This window comes from Schistocerca serialis, chromosome 12 (assembly GCF_023864345.2).
Source record: "Schistocerca serialis cubense isolate TAMUIC-IGC-003099 chromosome 12, iqSchSeri2.2, whole genome shotgun sequence".
In the NCBI taxonomy this organism is placed as follows: Eukaryota; Metazoa; Arthropoda; class Insecta; order Orthoptera; family Acrididae; genus Schistocerca; species Schistocerca serialis.
In genome coordinates, this window is record NC_064649.1 from 101397364 (window position 1) to 101418724 (window position 21361).

Genomic DNA, 21361 nt, shown 5'->3' on the forward strand with positions numbered 1-21361 from the left:
ATTAGAGGGTGTGCAGAATAATTTAAAGTGTCTTCACGGCACGAGTATTGTGACTGGCAGTTGTCACTCGAGCTGTTGCTAAAAGATAGAAGATATTTGTGTTAGTAAAACACAAAATGATCATATGTGTACACCAGTGTCTTGTCTCAAAATTGTTACTTTAGTATTAACTACCAACTCCATGATTCGGTCGATAAATATTTGGGACTTCACATGCCATAAGCTACTGTACAAGGCATGACAGAGAGTAATTTGTACCAATCTTAGCCACTCCATAATATCCCTTTAGTGTGGTGTGTAAGGAAAATAAAACGGCTCTTTGCATGCCTAGAAACTGTCTTATAATGGAACACTTTCTCAATGACAGAGATGCTGCACAATGAATAGCTATATCAATGAGAAATTTAATACAACAGCTTAGCATGTAAACTTGCTTGAATATAAGTACAGATATCTGGAGCTGCAGGAAGAGTGAACTCAGATAAAGAAAGAAAGAAAATATCTGAAAGAACAAAGAAGTATTGGGCAGACAGAAGAGCAAAACACTCTTCATACAATAATAAATTATAGTAATCATTATATAACCAATGTAACACTGAACTGTCTAGTGAACTATTATTGAACTGCATTGTGTTATTGAATGACAACTTGTATGAATTTTTATATAACTGACTAGGGTGGGCCAATGAAGGCCATAAAATAAAAAAGTAAAAATAAAATAAAATAAAATAAAATAACAGATAACTGTGACCAATGACTTATGAAATAATTGTTTATTTCCACTAATTAGTTTTTGGCCAATTGAGACTCATTTGCGGGTGTGGCATACAGAAGTTACATAGTTATATTTGTAGTGTGATGCTGGACATTGGCTCTGTGACAAGAAGATGGGATACACTTTAATGGATCACCTTGAGTGTTATAGATGTGTGTGGGATGGCTAACAAGTGATTTAAGTCACAAAAATTGAAAAAATGAACTGACATCATTTATCATTACTAGAAAGGCAGATCTTTGCATACGAGAAGTGGTGTGGGTCCTAGGTCAATAGTTTGCTCACAGAGAGTACTGACTCTTATTACAATGAACAAAACTGCTAAGCACTTTGGCACCTGAGTCTGCTATCACCATGTGATAAACTCAATTACCTGTGTGCTCTGTGTTCTGTTGTCTGTGTGATATTCCTATTATTAGGTTTGTGTTGTTCAAGACAAAAATAATGGGACCTAAGACTGTAAAAATTTGGATTTGACTGCTGCAGTTCCGCAGTCGAAAAGGATTAGAAAATATGATGGACATCAACATGATATCACAAAAAAGTTTGAAAACAGCGGGAAATTGTACCAGATTGTTCAAACAGACTCATGCCAACTAAAATGTTCCGTAAAGTAGACTGCACGTACTGAAAGTTTGTTTTCAGTTTAAATGTTACAACAATAGATCAGCACCTGTGACTGAAAGTTTATGTTATTGTCATGCCGTAATACACACAACAACTATATAATTATGAATTTATAGTGAGCTGCAAACTTTAAATTTGCTCTTCTGAGGAAGTTGACTTTTGGACATATGTCACTTGGCAGCCAACTTGCCCATTTGGCAAGATATTCAAGGTGATAAATTCAAAGGTTTCCATTTTTCTTATCACAGAGCCAGTGTTTAGCATCACACTATAAATATAATTATGTAACTTTTGCATGCCTTGTCTGAAAAGGGATCTGAAAATAATTTCCATAAGCTAACAAATATTTCATGAATGTCTGGTTCCCATTATCTGTATTTGAATTGTAATATATGGCCACATGTTCTACAATATTCATAATGGATACACTCATTCTTGTAAACATGTTTTTGGCCTAAGAAGAATAAACATACTTAAATTGTCTGAGTGCAGCAGAGCACCAGTTGTCGGAAACCTCATTTACTAATCTGTCTGCGATAACATCACCTGAACTTACCTACAGCTGATGCAAAACCCAATCTCACAGTTTGCTCGTAAGCATTCAGCTGCTTCATGTAATGGTTGACAACTGCGTCCCGCTTGGCCGCATTTGCCGGGCCCTGGTAGTACTCAGTGAAGAAGGCGGGCAGCGCCGAGCAGGCTCGAGAGCGTATCACCTCCACCTCACTGGGCAGGCACTGGTCCAGCAGGGCCTGCCACTCCTCTGCAAACACAGATGTACACATCTTCTGCATTAGGTAGGGTCCAGTGTGAGTAGATTATAACAACCTACTATCTGATAACTGGGTGCTGTCCAGCTACATATTTCTCTCAATCTCATATTAGACAGGAGAAAAAGAAATCTGTCCACTTTATAAAACAAAATTACAAAGGGACCTTATGGTCAGGTCCTATTTTATTTTCTTCACACTTGAAATATTGAAGGACAGAGCCTGGACATCAGTTTCCTAAAGCAGCACAACATGCCTCTAAAAATTCTAAGCACCATTACGTAACGGTGTGCCAGCACCTATTCCGAGGAGGTGTCGCAACCTATAGACTGGTGAGCCAGGATCCTGCCTTCAAAATTCCACTGGCATGGCCACAATGTTGCTGGGGTTATGTGATGTGGGCCACTGGTCCGGTGCAGTGGAATGTCGGGTTACCTAGCGCTGTGCTGCCTGGGCCGCTCTATGTCACTGGAAGCAGCACTTAATGAAAACTAGACTGGGCCGAGGCACTCAGGATGTGCTGCATCTGTTGTTGATTGATTCCTACATGGAGAGTGCCTCCACACCAGCTGTTGACCCGATCCGGGCTGTCCTGTGCTGTCTACAACTAGCCACTGCCTCTGCCAGCCACTGGTCTACGAGTCGCTCCATGTACTCATGCTACAAGAGCCCGAACTGGTGCCATATGGCTGGGGCATCCTGCACACTAACATCAACTGACTCCTGACCATTTTTGAGGGGTCTCCAGTTTGCAGTGTGTGCCTGATGTACTGCCAGAGCACTGACGCGATGCTCTTTGTCCAGGTCCCACATTTGGGGCATCACTCACCTCGCATTTAAGTTGCCGGCCAGTGCTAAAGGCCAAGCCCACTACCAGTGTCACTGCTGACTGAAGCGTGTGGCCTGAGGCCGGGCGGATCGCAGTGTCATCGGGACACAGTAACTGCAGAGCCTGACGTGCCACAGTCATTTGCCGAGCACAACTGCTACTGTCACCAACAGGTGCTGTTGAGTGTTTGGCAGTGTGAGCACTGCCGCGTGGGGTTGATGGTGCCACCAAGACATTGCGCGCAGTAGCTGCACGAGTAGTGCTGAATAAAATATGTTCTTATTACCACTGTCCTTAGAACTCCACAACAGCTAAAGAACTGGACCTCCATACCTACCACCCAGCCAACTGTCCTGAGATGACTTCCTGCCATTTTATGGTGTCTGTAACTCTTACACAATACTAGCGCAGTAACAGGGTAAAACATTTCAAAGCTTATGACAAAGGTGCCTGTAGGTGAATACATAATGTTCTACAATTGTCGATTTGGTAGGCTGATTCTCATTATCAGAAATTTTTTGGATTTCTACATTTATTACTAAACTGAAATTTTAATTAACCTGTACTGACCCACATTTTTAATAAAAGTAATTTTTAAGTCCCAATTGCAAGAAAATGCAATTAAAATTTGGTAAAAAAAAGTGAAACAACAAATAAAAAATGCTTTTCTCTGGAGACATGCTTTCCTCTGGAGACTGAACAGTACTATTAATTCATAGTTTTATTTTTGTTTAACAATATAATGTTTCAAACAGCAGATACCCCCCCCCCCCCCCGCCTCCACCCCCCTGCCCCCCCCCCCCCCCCCCACACACACACACACACGGCCACAGTCTCTGGGCACCAGTTGGAAGCTTAAACTATTTTAGCAATCTTTTTCATTAGCCTTTATGCAACTCACCATCACCTCTATGTGGCAAGTACAATCTATCTTTCCCAATAAAACATGTCACATATTTGTAGTTTGATTTATTATGAATGCTCAAATTTTCATGCAGCTAGAAATTAGAAATAACAAGGTGTTATTTATATTAATCAATTAGGATGTAATACTTGTTGGTTAATACTTCAATTAATAAATAAAGAATTCAAACAAAACTTTCTACTGATGAAAATTGAACCAGTGTCTTTGCGGTAACAAGACTATAATATTACACACTCAGGTAAATGTGGCTCTTTAAAATGCTTTATATGTAACAGCATTCAGAAATCATGAAATTGACTTTTTCAAATGTTTTTGAGAATTGTGTTGTACTGCTTTAGGAAACTAATGTCCTTCAAATTCTTTAAGTATGAAGGAAATCAAAGATGTCCTCCATAAGGTGCCGTTGTTAGTTTATTTACATGTTGTTGCTGCACAGTACTTCACAAATTGCCCTTAAAGACAACTGTTCATAGTCAAAACCACAAGTCCCACTGGAAATGGTAGTTTCTTGAAGTTAAAAGGGAGATTTATCAGAAAGGTAGTGTTCATAGGATTAAGACTATATCTACCTCTCACTTTCTTATTTCAACAGTCACTTCAATTTAGTTATTTTTTATTTATTTGTTTATTCATCTATAAGGTTCTGCAGGTCTGTGTGAACCAGTTTGACCTCACCCCATTGTATAACATTCATAGTGCCTCAAATTATTACTACTTCTTCTTGCGCCATTTGGCATGGTTATTAGTGGATGTGGCACAGTTAATTTAAAGGTTGGCCAGATGCCCTTCCTAGCACCCCCTCACATGGAATGTGTGTACCTAAACTGTCTGTGTGTAGCGTTTTTCATGTGGCAGTGAGTGAAAGTTTTCTAAATGTCTGCGAATCAAGTAACTGAGGTGGGGCATAGGTATCAGCCCAGTATTCACCTGGGGGATGTGGGAAACTGTCTAAAAACCACATCCAAACTTGTCAGCACACTGACCCTTGTCATTCATATGCTGGACGGATTCGATGTAGGGCCAGCGCACCTCCCCATCCTGGAAGCTGAACTTTAACACGCACTTCTATCCAGACAGGTATAGCACCTCATACATAAAAGGAATAAATTGCTAAAGACAAAAAACAATGATAAATAACAAATATAATCAAGGCTTTGCAGACTATTTGAAACTACAAATTACTGTGTGTTTCCCAGCTCTCAGATGTTTTTGTCTGTAGCAACTTCAAATAAGCTATTTGTTTTCCTTTAGTTCAAAATTCTGAGTAGTTTTTCCCATCTGTTTTCTTGTTGTTACCAAGTGCTTCTGAGGCTGCTTAAATGACTGTAGGATGAACTGCAAGATCCCAGTCCATTGGTATACAGCAGAAATAATCTCTCTTCAGGAAAGGTGTAGCATCAGTCTTTTAAACACTGGCTACGAACTGAACTGAACTGAAAGATAATCACTAACTGCACGAAGAATTTCACGGAAGCTATTATACCTGAAGAACAATATGGATTTAGATTAAGTTGTTCATGCACAGACAATGTGTGTGTAATTAAAAACATTGTAGAAAAACACAGAGAATTTAATATAAAAACCCATGTGTCCTTTATCAACCTTCAGAAGGTTTCTGACTGTGTGGCTGTGATAGCCTATGGAAGACTACGTCTGAATGAGGATACCCTTATCTAATAGAGGTACTGAAAAGTTTTTACAAAAACACACACATTGTAATACACAAGTACGAATCGATTACAAGAAATAATTATTAATAAAGGCATTAGACAATGGTGTGGACTATCACCTACCCTTTTTAATATTTACATTGACTTCATTATCTGCAAATGGAAGTGAAAAGTAAACAATGGAATTAAGGTAATCAATGAGGAATACTTGAATTCTACTTTTGTTTACTGATAACATTGTTATTATTTAAAAGAATGACGAAGACCCCTAAAGCTCAGTATACCAACTGAACAAAATTTGCAAGTAGTATAACTTTAAAATTTCTGGTCATAAATAGAAATTAATAGCAAATATCCAGTCAAATCAAAAATTGTTCAGAATAAATCAGTTTTAAAACAAGTGTCTCAAATCTCTTTCTTAGGCTGTACTACAAGTTCTGATTTCGACTGTTGTAGTAAGTTCTGATTTTGACTGCTGTACTACAAGTTCTGTTTTAGACTCTGATATTGAAAATGAAATACACAAATCCAAGCTGTTTGTGGTACTATTAGTAGAACATTGGACCTAAAGTACAAAAAGACACCAGCACAAAATTCTCTGGAGTAATGGCAGTTCCTGTGTTTCCCATGGAAGCGAAAGCTGTGTCATAAAAAGCAATTAAATAAGTAAATAAATAAAAGAAGCAGCAGAAAAGAGGTCCCTAAGAAACACGAAGGGTTGCGCAAGAAGAGAAATGATTAGAAATGAGGATATTAGAATAGAATTAAATATTTTCAATATGGAAGAAAAAATTCAAAAATACTGCGAAGGATGAAAGCAACACATTATGAGCATTCCAGGTCATAGAATTCCCCAGATGATCGTCAACTACAAGCCAAACGTGAAAAAAGACGTTGGAAGAACTTGAAAAGATGACAATGATTTTGTTTCTGAGTTCGGAGCAGGTAACAACCTAAACCTCGAAAGGATGATGATGATGATGATAAGTTACTGCAACCAGTCACAGTTTATTTTTTTTTTCCTCAGTGCATTACAGAGAGCTAAGCCCCCACTGTCTAGCGGATTTACTTCTATTAATTAGGCATGTATGTATTGTGTGTACTATATTGGGTTACCAGTAACACTGTCTGATAATAGAAGACAAAAACCACCAACTGTTGGATTTGAATTAAAGGAGGAGGAGATTAGGTTTAACATCCAGTCAATAATGAGGTCATTAGAGACAGAAAACAAGCTCCGATTAGGGACAGATGGAAAAGAAAAGTGGCGGTGTCCTTTTGAAGGAACCATCCTGGCATTTGCCTTAATCGATTTAGCGATATCATGGAAAACCTAAATCAGGATGTATGGACATGAGTTTGATCCATCATCCATCTGGATGTGAGTCCAGGGTGGTAACCACTGCGCTACCACATTTAGTGGACTGGAATTGCTGGCAGCCAGGCCATCAGTAAGTTGTAGCTATCCTCCCTGTTCATGCTGTTGCGGAATTTAATTACTGCAATAGCCTCTTATATGTTTTGCTGTTGCATCCATATCTGCTGAGAAAGCACGTGAGGTTTTGAAAACTGATATACTAGCTTATATTGGTATATAAGCATGCGAAAGGGAATACAAACATCTAAAAAATGAGATAGAGAGGAAGTGCAAAATGTCTAAGCAGGAATGGCTAGAGAACAAATGTAAGGATGTAGAAGTATATATTAACAGCCCACCTGGCTAGCCATGCGGTCTAACACGCTGCCTTACGGGCAGGAAGGCGTGCCAGTCCCCAGCATGAATCTGCCTGGCGGATTAGTGCCGAGGTCCGGTGTGCCGGCCAGCCTGCAGATGGTTTTTAAGGCGGTTTTCCATATGCCTCGGCTAACGCGGGCTGGTTCCCTTTCTTCCACCTCAGTTACACTATGTCAGCAATTGCTGCACAAACAATGTCTCTACGTACATGTACACCATAATTACTCCACCATGCAAACATTTGGGGTTGCACTGGTATGGCATGAGTCATTCCCGGAGGGGTCCACTGAGGGCCAAACCACACAATAACCCTGGGTTCGGCGTGAGGGGGTGGTGGGGTGGGAGGACTGCTGTGGCCTGTTGTAGGGTTTTGAACCACTGAGGGCGACAGTGGGAAATTTAAGAGCTCAGGTGGAAAACCAGCTCTAAGCAAAGAAGGGAGTGCAGGAAGGTGGGAGGAGTATATAGAGGGTCTATACAAGGGAGATGTACTTGAGGGCAATACTGTGGAAAGGGACGAGGACATAGAGGAAGATGAGAAGGGAGATATGATACTGCATGAAGAATTTGAGAAAGCACTGAAATACTTGAGCAGAAACAAGGCTCCAGGAGTACACAACATATCATTAGAGCTACTGATAGCCGTGGGAGAGCTAGCCATGACAAAATTCTTCCCTTTGGTGAGCAAGATGTATGAGATGCTGGCAGGTGTGAAAATTACCAAACAATTGGTTTAATAAGTCATGGCTGCAAAATACTAACACAAATCCCTTACAGAAGAGCGGAAAAACTGGTAGAAGCTGACCTCGGGGAAGATCAGTTTGGAGAAATGTAGGAACACGTATCACAATACTGATCCTACGACTTCTCATAGAAGATATATTAAGGAAAGGCAAACCTACATTTATAGCATTTGTAGACTTAGAGAAGCTTCTGACAGTGTTGACTGGGATACATTCTTTCAAATTCTAAAGGTGACAGGGGTAAATTACAAGTAGCAAAAGGCTATTTACAATTTGTACAGAAACCAGATGGCAGTTAAAAGAGTCAAGAGGCATGAAAGGGAAGCAATGGTTGAGAAGGGAGAGAGACAGGGCCGTTTTTCAATCTGTGTATTGAGCAAGCAATAGAGGAAATGAAAGAAAAATTTGGAGTAGGAATTAAAGACCACGGAGAAGAAATAAAAACTTAGAGGTTTGCCAATGACATAGTAATTCTGTCAGACACAGCAAAGGACTTGGAAGAGCAGTTGAAAGGGATGGACAGTATCTTGAAAGGAGAATATAAGACGAACATCAACAAAAGCAAAACGAGGATAATGGAATATAGTCAAATTAAATCAGTTGATGCTGGGGAATTAGTTTAGGAAATGGGTACTTAAAGTAGTGAAAGAGTTTTGCTATTTGGGAAGCAAAATAACTGATGATGGTCAAAGTAGGAGGGTATAAAATGTAGACTTTTCTTTTTTTTTCTTTGTACATCTATAGTTGAAGTGGAGGACAGTGGGACGTCAGCTGGTATAAATTTATATTAAAAATGAAGAAATTCCTCCTGCTGTATTTAAGGTGTCTATTTTATTTTGGCAACTAGTTTCAACGTTGTAACAATGTCTTCTTCAGGCCCATACGCTTGCTGACGTCAGCTGCGAGTGGCTGATACTAGAAGTCAGTGGTGAGATATAGACGTCCATATCTCACCACTGACTTCTAGTATCAGCCGCACGCAGCTGACGTCAGCAAGCGTATGAACCTGAAGATGACATTGTTACAACGTTGAAACTAGTTGCCAAAATAAAATCAACACCTTAAATACAGCTAGAAGAATTTCCTCATTTTTAATATAAAAATGTAGACTGGCGATGGCAAGAAAAACATTTCTCAAGAAGAGAAATTTGTTAACACCGAGTATAAATTTAAGTGTCAGGCAGTCCTTCCTGAAAGTATTTGTATGGAGTGTAGCCATATATGGAAGTGAAACATGGATGATAAATAGTTTGGACAAGAATAGAATAGAAGCTTTTAAAGTGTGGTGCTACAGAAGGATGCTGAAGGTTAGATGGCTAGATCATGTAACCTTTGAGGAGGTACTGTATGGAATTGAGGAGAAGAGAAATTTGTGGTACAACCTGACTAAAAGAAGGGATATATTGGTAGGACACATCCGAGGCATCAAGGAATCACCAATTCAGTACTGGAGGGAAGTGTGAGGGATAAAAAGCATAGAGTGAGACCAAGAGATGAATACAGTAATCATATTCAGAGGGATGTAGGTTGCAGTAATTACTCAGAGATGAAGAGACTTGCACAGAATAGAGCAGCATGGAGAGCTGCATCATACCAGTCTTTGGACTGAAGACGACAACAACAACAACAACAACAACAACAACAACAACAACACTGGTATATATTGGTGTATATCCTGGTGGTGGCAGTTACAGCTGATCTGTCATGTTGCCCCTGTCACAACTAGAATTCTTGCTCTGACACTCTAGTGCCTAACAATATCCCAGTTTCATCAATGTAGACGTGAATGAAAGGGTTGCCGTGGTAGCCACTATGAACCATCAACTAGAGCATTGGTTCGGTGTGTGGCAGGGAATGTCACAAGCATGCAAATACGGCCACCATGGGTTGGAAGTGGGGGATTAGTTGGGTACAACAGGTTTGTAGGACAACTCCATGTTGGCCGAGCCTGGGGTCCAGACTTATATTCTGTTTTAGCTCTGCCACTCTATATTTAGCTTCATCTACCTCCTCTGAAGGGATTTTGTCTCCATATTCAGACACCTCTTGTACCTTCAGAGAATTCACTTAGGAGACGTTTAACAGAAATTCAGCTAAAATTTTGTATTGCCGTTCATTCCCTTCATTCAAATTACATCACAAAATATCAAGTTAGCCAGTGCCCCTTCGCAGCTATTTGGAAGCATCTTCCTGTTTACTGTCTAGACCATTTTGCATGACATGACATGACATGACATGACATGAAATGAGGCCTTCTTCGGTCCCTGATTTATCCTTACTTGACATTTTTTTATGTGGATATCTTAAGGATGTCGCTTGCATAAGTCACCCTCACATTATTCTTGAGTAGCAGAAATGAATGGAACGATGTGTTGCTACAAATCCTCAACAAAGCTTACATGTCTAGGTATGTGCAATGCAGTTTTCGATCATGTGAATCGCAGAATGGAGGCCACTTCCAATGATTTTTGTAGTATATTCACAATCCCAGAAGGCTGTGTTATTTTCTGCACATCTTCTACATAATAATCGCTGTTCTTACTCACAGAAACCTTTCCTTCAGGAACAGAAAAACATAAGTTACTTCTTTCTCACACCATTATTAACCATTTTACTCCTGTATATGGAAGACAATTTACTCTACATCATTACTTGGACAAAAGACAGACATTCCCTTCATTATCTGACAAACTTGGCACTCATGCTATTATTTTTATTAGTATACATTTGCTTATCAGCAGTTAAGAAAGAAGAGATACTAGCTGAAACAATTTTGAGCTCAGATTACAGTAATGTAATTGGAATGTACATCAAACACTATTCAATCTGATTACAAAAGTTTTATCGAAGGAATGTTACACAAATCTTCCACAGTCCACTTACCAATTGTGGATGTGCCATGAAATGGCAGATGTGCCATTGAACACCTCTGGATAAGATGTGAACATGCTTGTTTCATTAGCTCGCCTCCCATGCCTCGGAAGTAGAATTTCTGCTCGAACTGAGGAACTAGGCCACGGATTTTTTCCACTCTTTCAGAACCTATAATATCATTTGTACTGATGAGTAAAAGAAATGTTCATAATACTAGACAGCTTATTTGTCAATAATTATGCAGTCAGATATTCCACAAAGTTAATCAGAATCACACACAATAAATAAATAAAATCATATACACACAATCATGTTATTAAGCCATACGAACTCATGATCACAAATAATGGAAAATTAAATAATAAAAGAAAAAAAAATGTAGGTCAATGCCGGCCTGAGTGGCCAAGTGGTTCTAGGCACTACAGTCTGGAACCGCGCAACCGCTGCAGTCGCAGGTTTGAATCCTGCCTCGGGCATGGATGTGCATGATGCCCTTAGGTTAGTTAGGTTTAAGTAGTTCTAAGTTCTAGGGGACTGATGACCTCAGATGTTAAGTCCCATAGTGCTCAGAGCCATATGAAATACAAACAATAAAAATGTTACTTGGGTATCACATACAATGTTAGTCAATTGAATGTCCTCTGCGACACAGTCTTATTAAGTAATAACTGCACTCATCCTTCTGATTGTATGAAACATGTCCGTATTTCACAAATCCTGGAACAGTTCAATATTTTATTTTCTTCTTGTTGAACTAGAGAAAATGAGCACACTTTCTAATCCCAGTATAATGGCTAGACACATCTGTACACAAATAAAGGAGCAAATGTAGCCACCAAAATTAATGATGCAATTAAAAAACACAGCAATTCTATTTTTGTAAAGTCTCATATAAATGAGGATGCAAAAGCTGTACAACCAAAATTAACTATTGTCAAGTCAATAACGGAGAAAAATCTACACAAAGCAGACGCATAAAATGAAAAGGACAGTTATTGTTGAATCTGCTTCAGCAGATTATACTGCAAAACAAATGAACTACACTATACTGCAGCAGAGCCACATTTGGAAATTACTGTGAGACAGAAAACTTCGATAATACCTAATCCCTACTGACATGGAGATACAGCACATAAAGAGAGATCATCTGAAGGGGAACTTGAAGGGGGTCATTTTGATTCACAGTTTATTAAAAACTTAAAACTGCACTGAAAGAAAGGAAAGTAGTTCATAACATAGTAAAGGTAGGACCTGACATGAAGAAGTCCGTAATCAACAAGCAGAAGGCATTTGAAGGCTTCGGAGCTATAGCTATGGAGGATTATCTAGTAGTAGCCCACTGCAATAAATGCCAGAGATTATAATCATGTAGCAAAGAACAGGACCACAGGTCAGATATCTCTTGGGTTCACTCCGGAGAACACGCATAAGAAGATAGGCAGAGGAAAGAGCAAAGGTAGCCCCAACATATACAAGGTGAATGTTAATAAAACCAACAAACTGCAGGGAGGCATTCCTGAGTGAAAATGGAGGAAAGAAGATTCTATGAACATGTGTCTGGAAATACATCACTGCCATGGTAGACGGTGCTGACTAATGAAAGTTCCTCTGACTACGTGCCGTGTGTTCCTTGTGCATTGCAGGCTGTGTGATTGACACAGTGTACTGTTAAGCAATAGAATGGTCCAATATTCATGTCAGGAACAAGCTGAGATGGTGTTTGTGCACAGACAAGCAGATGGAAATGGTAGTGAAGCAACACCGCTATGCCAAAACAAGTACCCTCACAGACACCAAAAACATCACACACCACTTCAAGCCCTTTGTGGGCAACAGTCCTTTCAGACAGACAAATGTACTGGGATGCAGTGGACTGTGCATACACCAGATTTGGAGGACCAGGTTCTACAGGATAGTGAGATGAAACATAGTTCAAGCTCCAGGCAAGTGGCTCACCAACTAGTATAAGCTGAAGTACGATTACGTGTATCCTTCACAACAACTGCTACTATCCCTATCACCTGCAACAATGGCAAGGGGAATCAGCATCGTGTTTCCCTCTGTGGGAAGAATTTTGTTGATGGTTTTGCACCATACCATAACATTTATGAATTTTCCGTCATCAGCCCTCTTTATCAACGAAACAATCTTTACCAGAACTGGCATCATCAATCTGCTTAATCATCAGCTATGGGCTACAGACAATCCTCAGGGAATGGTTCAAGGCATCTCATCAGCTTAGGTTCAGCATCAATGTGTGGGCAGGGATTCTTGACGACCACATATTTGGACTGGTTATTATCCGGCATCACCTCAATGGAGGAATGTATCTGGACTTCCTGCAAAATACTCTGCCTGGGCTACTTGAAAACGTGCCTTTGGTAACATGGCAGGTTATGTGGTTTCTGCATGATGGAGCAGCACCCCACTTCTGCATTCCAGTTAGCCAACACCTCAATAACATTTTTCCAAGACATTGCATAGAATGCAGAGGCCTTGTAGCACGGCCAGCTATATCATCAGACTTAACCCCCTAGATTTTTATCTAAGGCAGCATCTGAAAAGTGCTGTATATGTTGAACCAGTTCCTGATGTGCAGACCCTTCAACAGTGAGTTCACAATGCCTGTGACACTATTTGGAGAGAGGCTGGAGCACGCGAAAACGTATGGCAATCCATGATGTGACATGTGAACCCATGCATTACATCCCATGGAGGCCACTTTAAACATCTAATGCAATGTGGATTTGATGCAGCTGTCTCCTGTGTTCCGGGATGATTCGTTGTCACTGCACACACACCGTCCATCTCTGGACACATGTTCATACGACATTTTTTCCTCCATTTCCAGTCAGGAATCTGACTCCGCAGTTTGTCCATTTTATTAATGTTCAACCTGCATATTGTGTTTGAGAAGAGAAAGGTTGTATGAGCAAAACTGAAATGACTGCCCAATGTACTACGTGTTCCTTGACATACTTATCTTATGCAGTGATTATGGGTAAAAAACTGATGATACCTGACAATACAGCACTACAATATGAGAAGATAACATGCTGAATTTGTAGGTGGCAGAAATGTCCATCTATGAGAAAGCAAGATGTGAAGAGGGCACAGATTTCTGATAGAAAAAAAATAAATTAATTAATTAATTTAAAATTTTTTTAAAAAAGCAAAGTTTATAGTAATACAGATACTGTTGCTCAGGCGGAAGGGAGTCTTTCACAACCTAGCTATAAAACAAGTGGAATCAATACAAACAACTCTGGAGTGGAAGAGACCACTTCAACTTATTGTTAATTTCTTTTGCACAGATACATGAAAATTTGTGCTGATAAGCCTATTGGCATTCATTTTTGATATGCCTATTGGGATTCATTCTGTATAAATCTCCCAAAAATATAAGTCTTTTTTCCGTATTGTTTCCACTGTTTCTTCTTTGTATTTTGCTAGAGCAGTTAGTCAAAACATTACAATCACTGCCCACCACAAGATCAAACGGTGCCCGGTGGTGTTGTGGACACATGATGCAGGAAAGAAGGTATGTAAGAGAAACAGAAATGACTGAGGGATAACTACTGCATTAATGTTGTTGTTTTTTGTTGTTGTGGTCTTCAGTCCTGAGACTGGTTTGATGCAGCTCTCCATGCTAATCTATCCTGTGCCAGCTAATTCATCTCCCAGTACCTACTGCAACCTACATCCTTCTGAATCTGTTTAGTCTATTCATCCCTTGGTCTACCTCTATGATTTTTACCCTCCACGCTGCCCTCCAATGCTAAAATTGTGATCCCTTGATGCCTCAGGACATGTCCTACCAACCGATCCCTTCTTCTAGTCAAGTTGTGCCACAAACTTCTCTTCTCCCCAATCCTATTCAATACCTCCTCATTAGTTATGTGGTCTACCCACTTAATCTTCAACATTCTTCAGTAGCACCACATTTCGAAAGCTTCTATTCTCTTCTTGTCCAAACTATTTATTGTCCGTGTTTCACTTCGATACATGGCTACACTCCATACAAATTCTTTCAGAAAGGACTTCCTGACACTTAAATCTATACTCGATGTTAACAAATTTCTCTTCTTCAAAAACGCTTTCCTTGCCATTGCCAGTCTATATTTTATATCCTCTCTACTTTGACCATCATCAATTATTTTGCTCCCCAAATAGCAAAACTCCTTTATTACTTTAGGTGTCTCATTTCCTAATCTAATTCCCTCAGCATCACCAGGCTTAATTCGACTACATTCCATTATCCTCGTTTTGCTTTTGTTGATGTTCATCTTATACCCTCCTTTCATGACACTGTCCATTCCGTTAAACTGCTCTTCCAAGTCCTTTGCTGCCTCTGACAGAATTACAATGTCATCGGCGAATCCCAAAGTTTTTATTTCTTCTCCTTGGATTTTAATACCTACTCCAAACTTTTCTTTTGTTTCCTTTCCTGCTTGCTCAATATACAGATTGAATAACATTGGGGAGAGGCTACAACCCTGTCTCACTACCTTCCCAACCACTGCTTCCCTTTCATGCCCCTCGACTCTTATAACTGCCATCTGGTTTCTGTACAAATTGTAAATAGCCTTTCGCTCCCTGTATTTTACCCCTGCCACCTTCAGAATTTGAAAGAGAGTATTCCAGTCAACATTTTCAAAAGCTTTCTCTAAGTCTACAAATGCTAGAAACGTAGGTTTGCCTTTCCTTAATCTTTCTTCTAAGATAAGTCGTAAGGTCAGTATTGCCTCACGTGTTCCAACATTGCTACGGAATCCAAACTGATCTTCCCCGAGGTCAGCTTCTACCAGTTTTTCCATTTGTCTGTAAATAATTTGCGTTAGTATTTCGCTGCTGTGACTTATTAAACTGATAGTATGTCAAAAAATAGCTAAATGTTCAAGCTGTAAACTGATGTAAACCATTGTAGAAATAAACAGGTCTATGTACTTATAAAAAAATAGGAGACCTTACTTTTGGGATTACCCTCATATTTGAAAATTTGGCAGAAGCAGAAATACAAGTCAGTCTCTTGGAACACGTGGCCACTGGAATAGCTTTAAGAATCTATGCAGAGGAAACAAAATTTATCACTAATATAAAAGAGCAGTATTTTTACAGACTGACGTTGTTCAAATAGAAAAATTTCAAGTATCTAGGAGTGATAATTCAAGAAAAATTAGTGAGAAAAATCTTCCGTATATGAAAAGATTCACGAAGTTGGACTATCAAAAAATATTTACAGTAAAAAGTGCATATCAAGAAATGCAAAAGTAATGTATGCCCATGTCATACCAGCTCACTGCCATGCTGTTCAGAAAGTTATGAACCTCTTCTTTCACCTTGTCATCAGAGCTGAATCTCTTTCTGTTCTTTTAACTTAGGGAACAGGTGATAGTCACTGAGCGCCAAGTCAGGACTATAGGGTGGGTGGGTAATTATGTTCCACTGAAACTGTTGCAGGAGAGCAACGGTTTGCCTAGCGATGTGTGGGTGAGCGTTGTCATGGAGAATGTGTACACCCTCACTCAACATTCCTCTTCTCTGGTTCTGAATTGCCCGTATGAGTTTTTTCAGAGTCTCACATTACCTTCCAGGGTTAATTGTGGTCCTAGTGGGCATAAAGTTGACCAACAATACCCCTTTCCGATCCCAAAAAACGGTTGTCATGACTTTACCGACAGACTGTGTTTGTTTGAATTTCCGCGGCTTTGGTGAAGAAGGATGCCACCACTGGCGTGATTGTTGCTTGGTCTCAGGTGTAAACTGGTATGTCCAGGTTTCGTCACCCCTGACAATTGAGTCCAGAAAGTTGTCCTGTTCAGCTGCAAGGTGGTGAAGAAATGCGCAGGAAGCATCGACTCGTTGCCACATGTGGTCCTCAGTCAGCATGCATGGCATCCATCTTGCACACACCTTTTGGTAGTTCAATGTTTCTGTTAAAATTCTGTGAGTGGTGCTTCAGGAAACCTCAGGAACCAACATGCAGAGGTCATCCAGAGTGATCTTCATGCGTGCTTTGCTCAACCTTCAACACTGTCTCCTCAGAAACTGATGGTCTCCCACTCCTTTGTTTGTCATGAACTTAGGTCCGACCAGCTGCAAACTCTCTACACCACTTACGAACTTTTTTGACATCCATGCACGACTCACCATACACTTCTGTCAATTGGCGAAGGATTTCAATTGGCGCAGTGCCATTTGCGTTCAAAAACCAAATGATGGTAACATCCAACGGGAGCTCCATTCACAGCAGCTGCCAAGCCAAGACTGAGCGCCTCAGCATGGCGTGCGCATGGGTACGTGCGCATGGGTACACACAGCGCGTGAAGCACTCTTCATAACAGTGTGACCAACTGCCACACAAACAGAGTTCTATACTTATAAAAAATAGGAGACCTTACTTTTGGGATTACCCTCGTAGTAGAGCTATATCATTTGCAAATCCTAGGCAGCTTATTTCAATATACAGCTTCTTTCTTCCCAGTTTTATTCGTGATATTTGATATTCCTTTACCTGTTCCTTCTAAATTCTTAGTAATTTCCTCTAATACATAGTTGAAGAGGACTGGAGATAAGCAATCAAGTGTCCTACATCTGTATTTATTTTAAATGGCTTAGAAATTTTGCCTGTGTGTTTTTTTGGAATTTTGCAAATCAGATTTGCCAGTTTAGTTTTAACTTACACTATTTTATTCAATAAAAGATTTTCATTTAAGGGTCATCTTACATTTGATGGAGCCTCGGCTATTGAGGTTTTGTACAAATTTATTTTGAAGTGTTCCGAAGGGTAGGGCTTAGCAAACAACACTTTCATTCAAATAGGCTGAAGATTTCCTGATATGCATAAGTACTTGATACAGTATTGATCTTGTCCCAACAATCATGTGACGTCTGACCCACAGCATTATTGCAACGGATGGATATGAGAGAAACTATGAACTAGGCACCACACCAATCTAATGCTCTGCTTAAAAAATTGACAATTTTGTGAAAAAGGAGGAAATAGCATTAAATTCTATCAACTCACAAACTTTTGTTATATTTGAATAGGCCTGCAATTGAAGTTCTTGTACATGTATGGATACTGAGTACATATATTTATGCTGCTTTTTAAATAAACGTATAATTCAAAGGAAAAAATCTTGTCCTTCAAAGACCATTATATGATTCTGAACCCAAGTCAAGTATTTTATTTTGTTATGAGAAACTGATGAGTTACGAAGTGTGTTGAAAATCAAAATTCATTAGCTGTTCATATACTAGAATATCAACGGAAAATATTATCAGCTTTTAATCAGCTTAAAAACAAGATGATGACATTGAGATGAAACTAGAAAGAAAATTAATTCAGAATTAAATGTCTAACAAATGAAACAAATCACATTAAACTTACAGTAATTGTTATCACAAGAATAAATTATGGTAGAGAAATTGTGATTTCAACCTTTTACTTATATATTAGTTGCTGTTGTTACATATGACCTGCACTCTAGAAGATATAGTTGACCGTGTTTCATTGTTGCTCAAGCACACAGCTTTGCGGGAGAACAGTGACACAAGCTTAGCTGAGAACTATATTGAGTGTGGGAAGAGGAGTGGTAAGCGGGCAGCAAGTTTTGTTTTGGTGTCAACCATAGCAATGTATACCACATACATTGGCTTTTTAAGAACTTCTACCATGTTTATATTGCAATTTGTCTGCCTCCATTTGTACTCTGAATTGAAGTGACTGTAAAATTGGCCAGATATTCAACAATAGCACACATTTCTGCAGGGGATGGTAAAAGTCTTGACTGGGACCAGTGGTGTAGTTACGTGTTTTGTGCAGTAATGCTGTGGATGCTTGCTGTGTGGTACGATGCGAATGATGCGGGGTGTGTCAGCTACCAGCTCTACACACACAATGAGGAAGCATTGGACAGACGATCTGTTTCTGTAGCAAAAAACATTGTAACATTCTCACGACAGTATATAAGTGAAATCTGTAGGGTGTTTCATCACAATGTATTTGGAAGCAGCAGCGAAATATCTGTGGCATTGAAGAAGTTCCACATTTGTCCTGTTAGGATGATGATGATGATGATGATGATGACGATTTAGAATAGCAGTACCACAGATGACAGGCTAAACAAAAGAAGCAGTGAGGATAAAAATTAATGTAAACAATTTATTTTTGTTAATATTATTTTTATTGTATTATCAAAAAGTAGACAAGCAATAAATGGAATAAGTTTAGAATAGGTATAATGGTAACTTTTTAGGCAGATTACTTACACCAATAAAAGTTTGTAATTTTGATAAGCCAGAACATGATAAAAAATAATTTTTTCTCAATAAGCCTCTTAAAATAGTGGGGGGGGGGGGGGGGGGGGGGGGGGGAGGAAATCGTCTTATACACGGGTAAATATGGTAATTGATAAAAATAAACTGGACTTTCCTGACTATCATCATATTATTACTGTTGTAAAAGAGATTTTTAATTTCTTAAACATTGCTAAGCTGAAGTTTTTACATGCCATAGGTCTCTCCACAAATGTGACAAAGTTTTCACTTACAGTAGTTACTATGTGATATTTCTTTTTTTATTTTAAACATAATTATTTCTTTCCACAAAGTTTCACTCTGCACGCATTTTAAACTTCCTGGTGGATTAAAACAGCGTGCCGGACCAGATCTCAAACCTCGGATCTTTGGCTTTCGAACGCAAGTGCTCTACCAACTCTCGACCCGGCCTCACACCTTTACTTCTACCAGTACCTCAACACCTGCTTTCCAGACTTCCTATGAGAGTGAGTTGTGCTTGGTTAAGTCAGTTGGTAGGGCACTTATCCCTGTTCGAGCCCAACACACAGTTTTAATCAGCCAGGAAGTTGCAAACCGGTGCACATTCCGTTGTAGAGCAAACATTCATTCTGGAAACAATCACACAGGTTGTAGCAATGTCATGTCTCTCCAGACTCTTTCTTCCAGGAGTGCTAGTCCTACAAGGTAAGCAGGAGAACTTATGTGTAGTTTGGAAGTCAGGGGAATGAGGTACTGGTCGAAGTAAAGCTGTGAGGATAGATCGCAAGTTGAGCTCGAATAGTTCGGTCGGTAGAGCATTTGCCAGCAAAAGACAAAGATCCCATGCTTGTGTCACAGTCAGTGATCATTTCTTGTTTTGTACAACAATTGGTTATCTGTTGCTAAAAGTCAAAATAAATGCACAAATAAAAAAATATAACTCCTGTGGAATTGCTGGAGGAAAGCTAGGACTCATGGAACCTTGCAAACATGTCTCTGTCCTGCTGACTGATTTTATTACAAAACAGATGGCACACTTTATATACATTTGTATACTCTCAGATGTACAGCCCGGTGTAACACCAAAACTGTTCAGGGGTGTGTTGTTATCATATTAGACAGTAAATAAAAATTAGGAAAGGTTACAAGCCAGCTAAGGCTGACTGACATGTGGTCCATAGATTACATACATTACAGGGCTGTTATATGCTTTGTGATGTACTGATCTTTTTGTAATGTAAGTACACATCCTCTCTCGTGAGCAGAGAGATACCCAGACACACCCATCCATCTGTGCTGTTACACGTGGGTATATGTGACTTTATCAGCCACAGATGAGGGTTGTCTTCCCCCATTTCTGTTTGTTGTTCCTGTCTTTGGTTTTCCATTACTGTAACATCCATAACCCATTAATATCATATAAATGTAGGTTATGTAGATCAGACCAAAGAGCTCAATCTTTTGGAAAGGAACATTAACTCCACAGTTACAATATGAAAATTAGTAATGAAAACAGTAAAAGTTATGAACAATGGTAAAAATTACATGCATTTAAACTTATACGTTCCTCACTCACCTAAATGGTCTTCAATTTTTTTTTCTCCAGGCAATAATGACAACGCGTGGACAATTTCACCAATTGCAAGCACAGCACCATGGCGAGCTTTCATGTCAATAGATAAGGTTTGCGTCAGGAGTTTATCCATCACTGCAGTTGCCGTATACTCTGGTGCTCTAGGTGTCAAGTTGTGCAGTGCCTAGAGGGAAAATCTTACATCTTAACAAATTCATCTTGCAATATAATACAACACATACAAATACATCCCCCCCCCCTCTCTCTCTCTCTCTCTCTCTCTCTCTCTCTCTCTCTCTCTCTCTCTCTCTCTCTCTCTGTGTGTGTGTGTGTGTGTGTGTGTGTGTGTGTGTGTGTGTGTGTGTGTGTTTCACACGCGCATGCACGTGAGTGCGTGCAAAATAAGTTACTGGTAACCCCTGCAATTGTTTTCAGTTGTAATGTAATTTCCGAGTCAAAAGGAACATTCACTTGAAAAGAAGAATAAAATTACAAGGACAAAATGGCTGGTCAGTACTTATTTTGAAAATGTAAGACTCTAAGTACTGCCAATATAC

General features: G+C 39.5%; 1 protein-coding gene across 1 annotated transcript in view; it reads right to left on the reverse strand.

Moving 5' to 3' along the window:
• The window catches only part of LOC126428194 (tubulin-specific chaperone D), a 195790-nt gene that overhangs the window by 55350 nt on the left and 119079 nt on the right, over positions 1-21361 (reverse strand). The window contains exons 10-12 of the mRNA XM_050090110.1: positions 20808-20988; positions 10958-11116; positions 1959-2165 (exon numbers count right to left, since the gene is read on the reverse strand). Coding sequence (XP_049946067.1) covers positions 1959-2165; positions 10958-11116; positions 20808-20988 — 547 coding nt within the window. The remainder of the gene's footprint in view (positions 1-1958; positions 2166-10957; positions 11117-20807; positions 20989-21361) is intronic.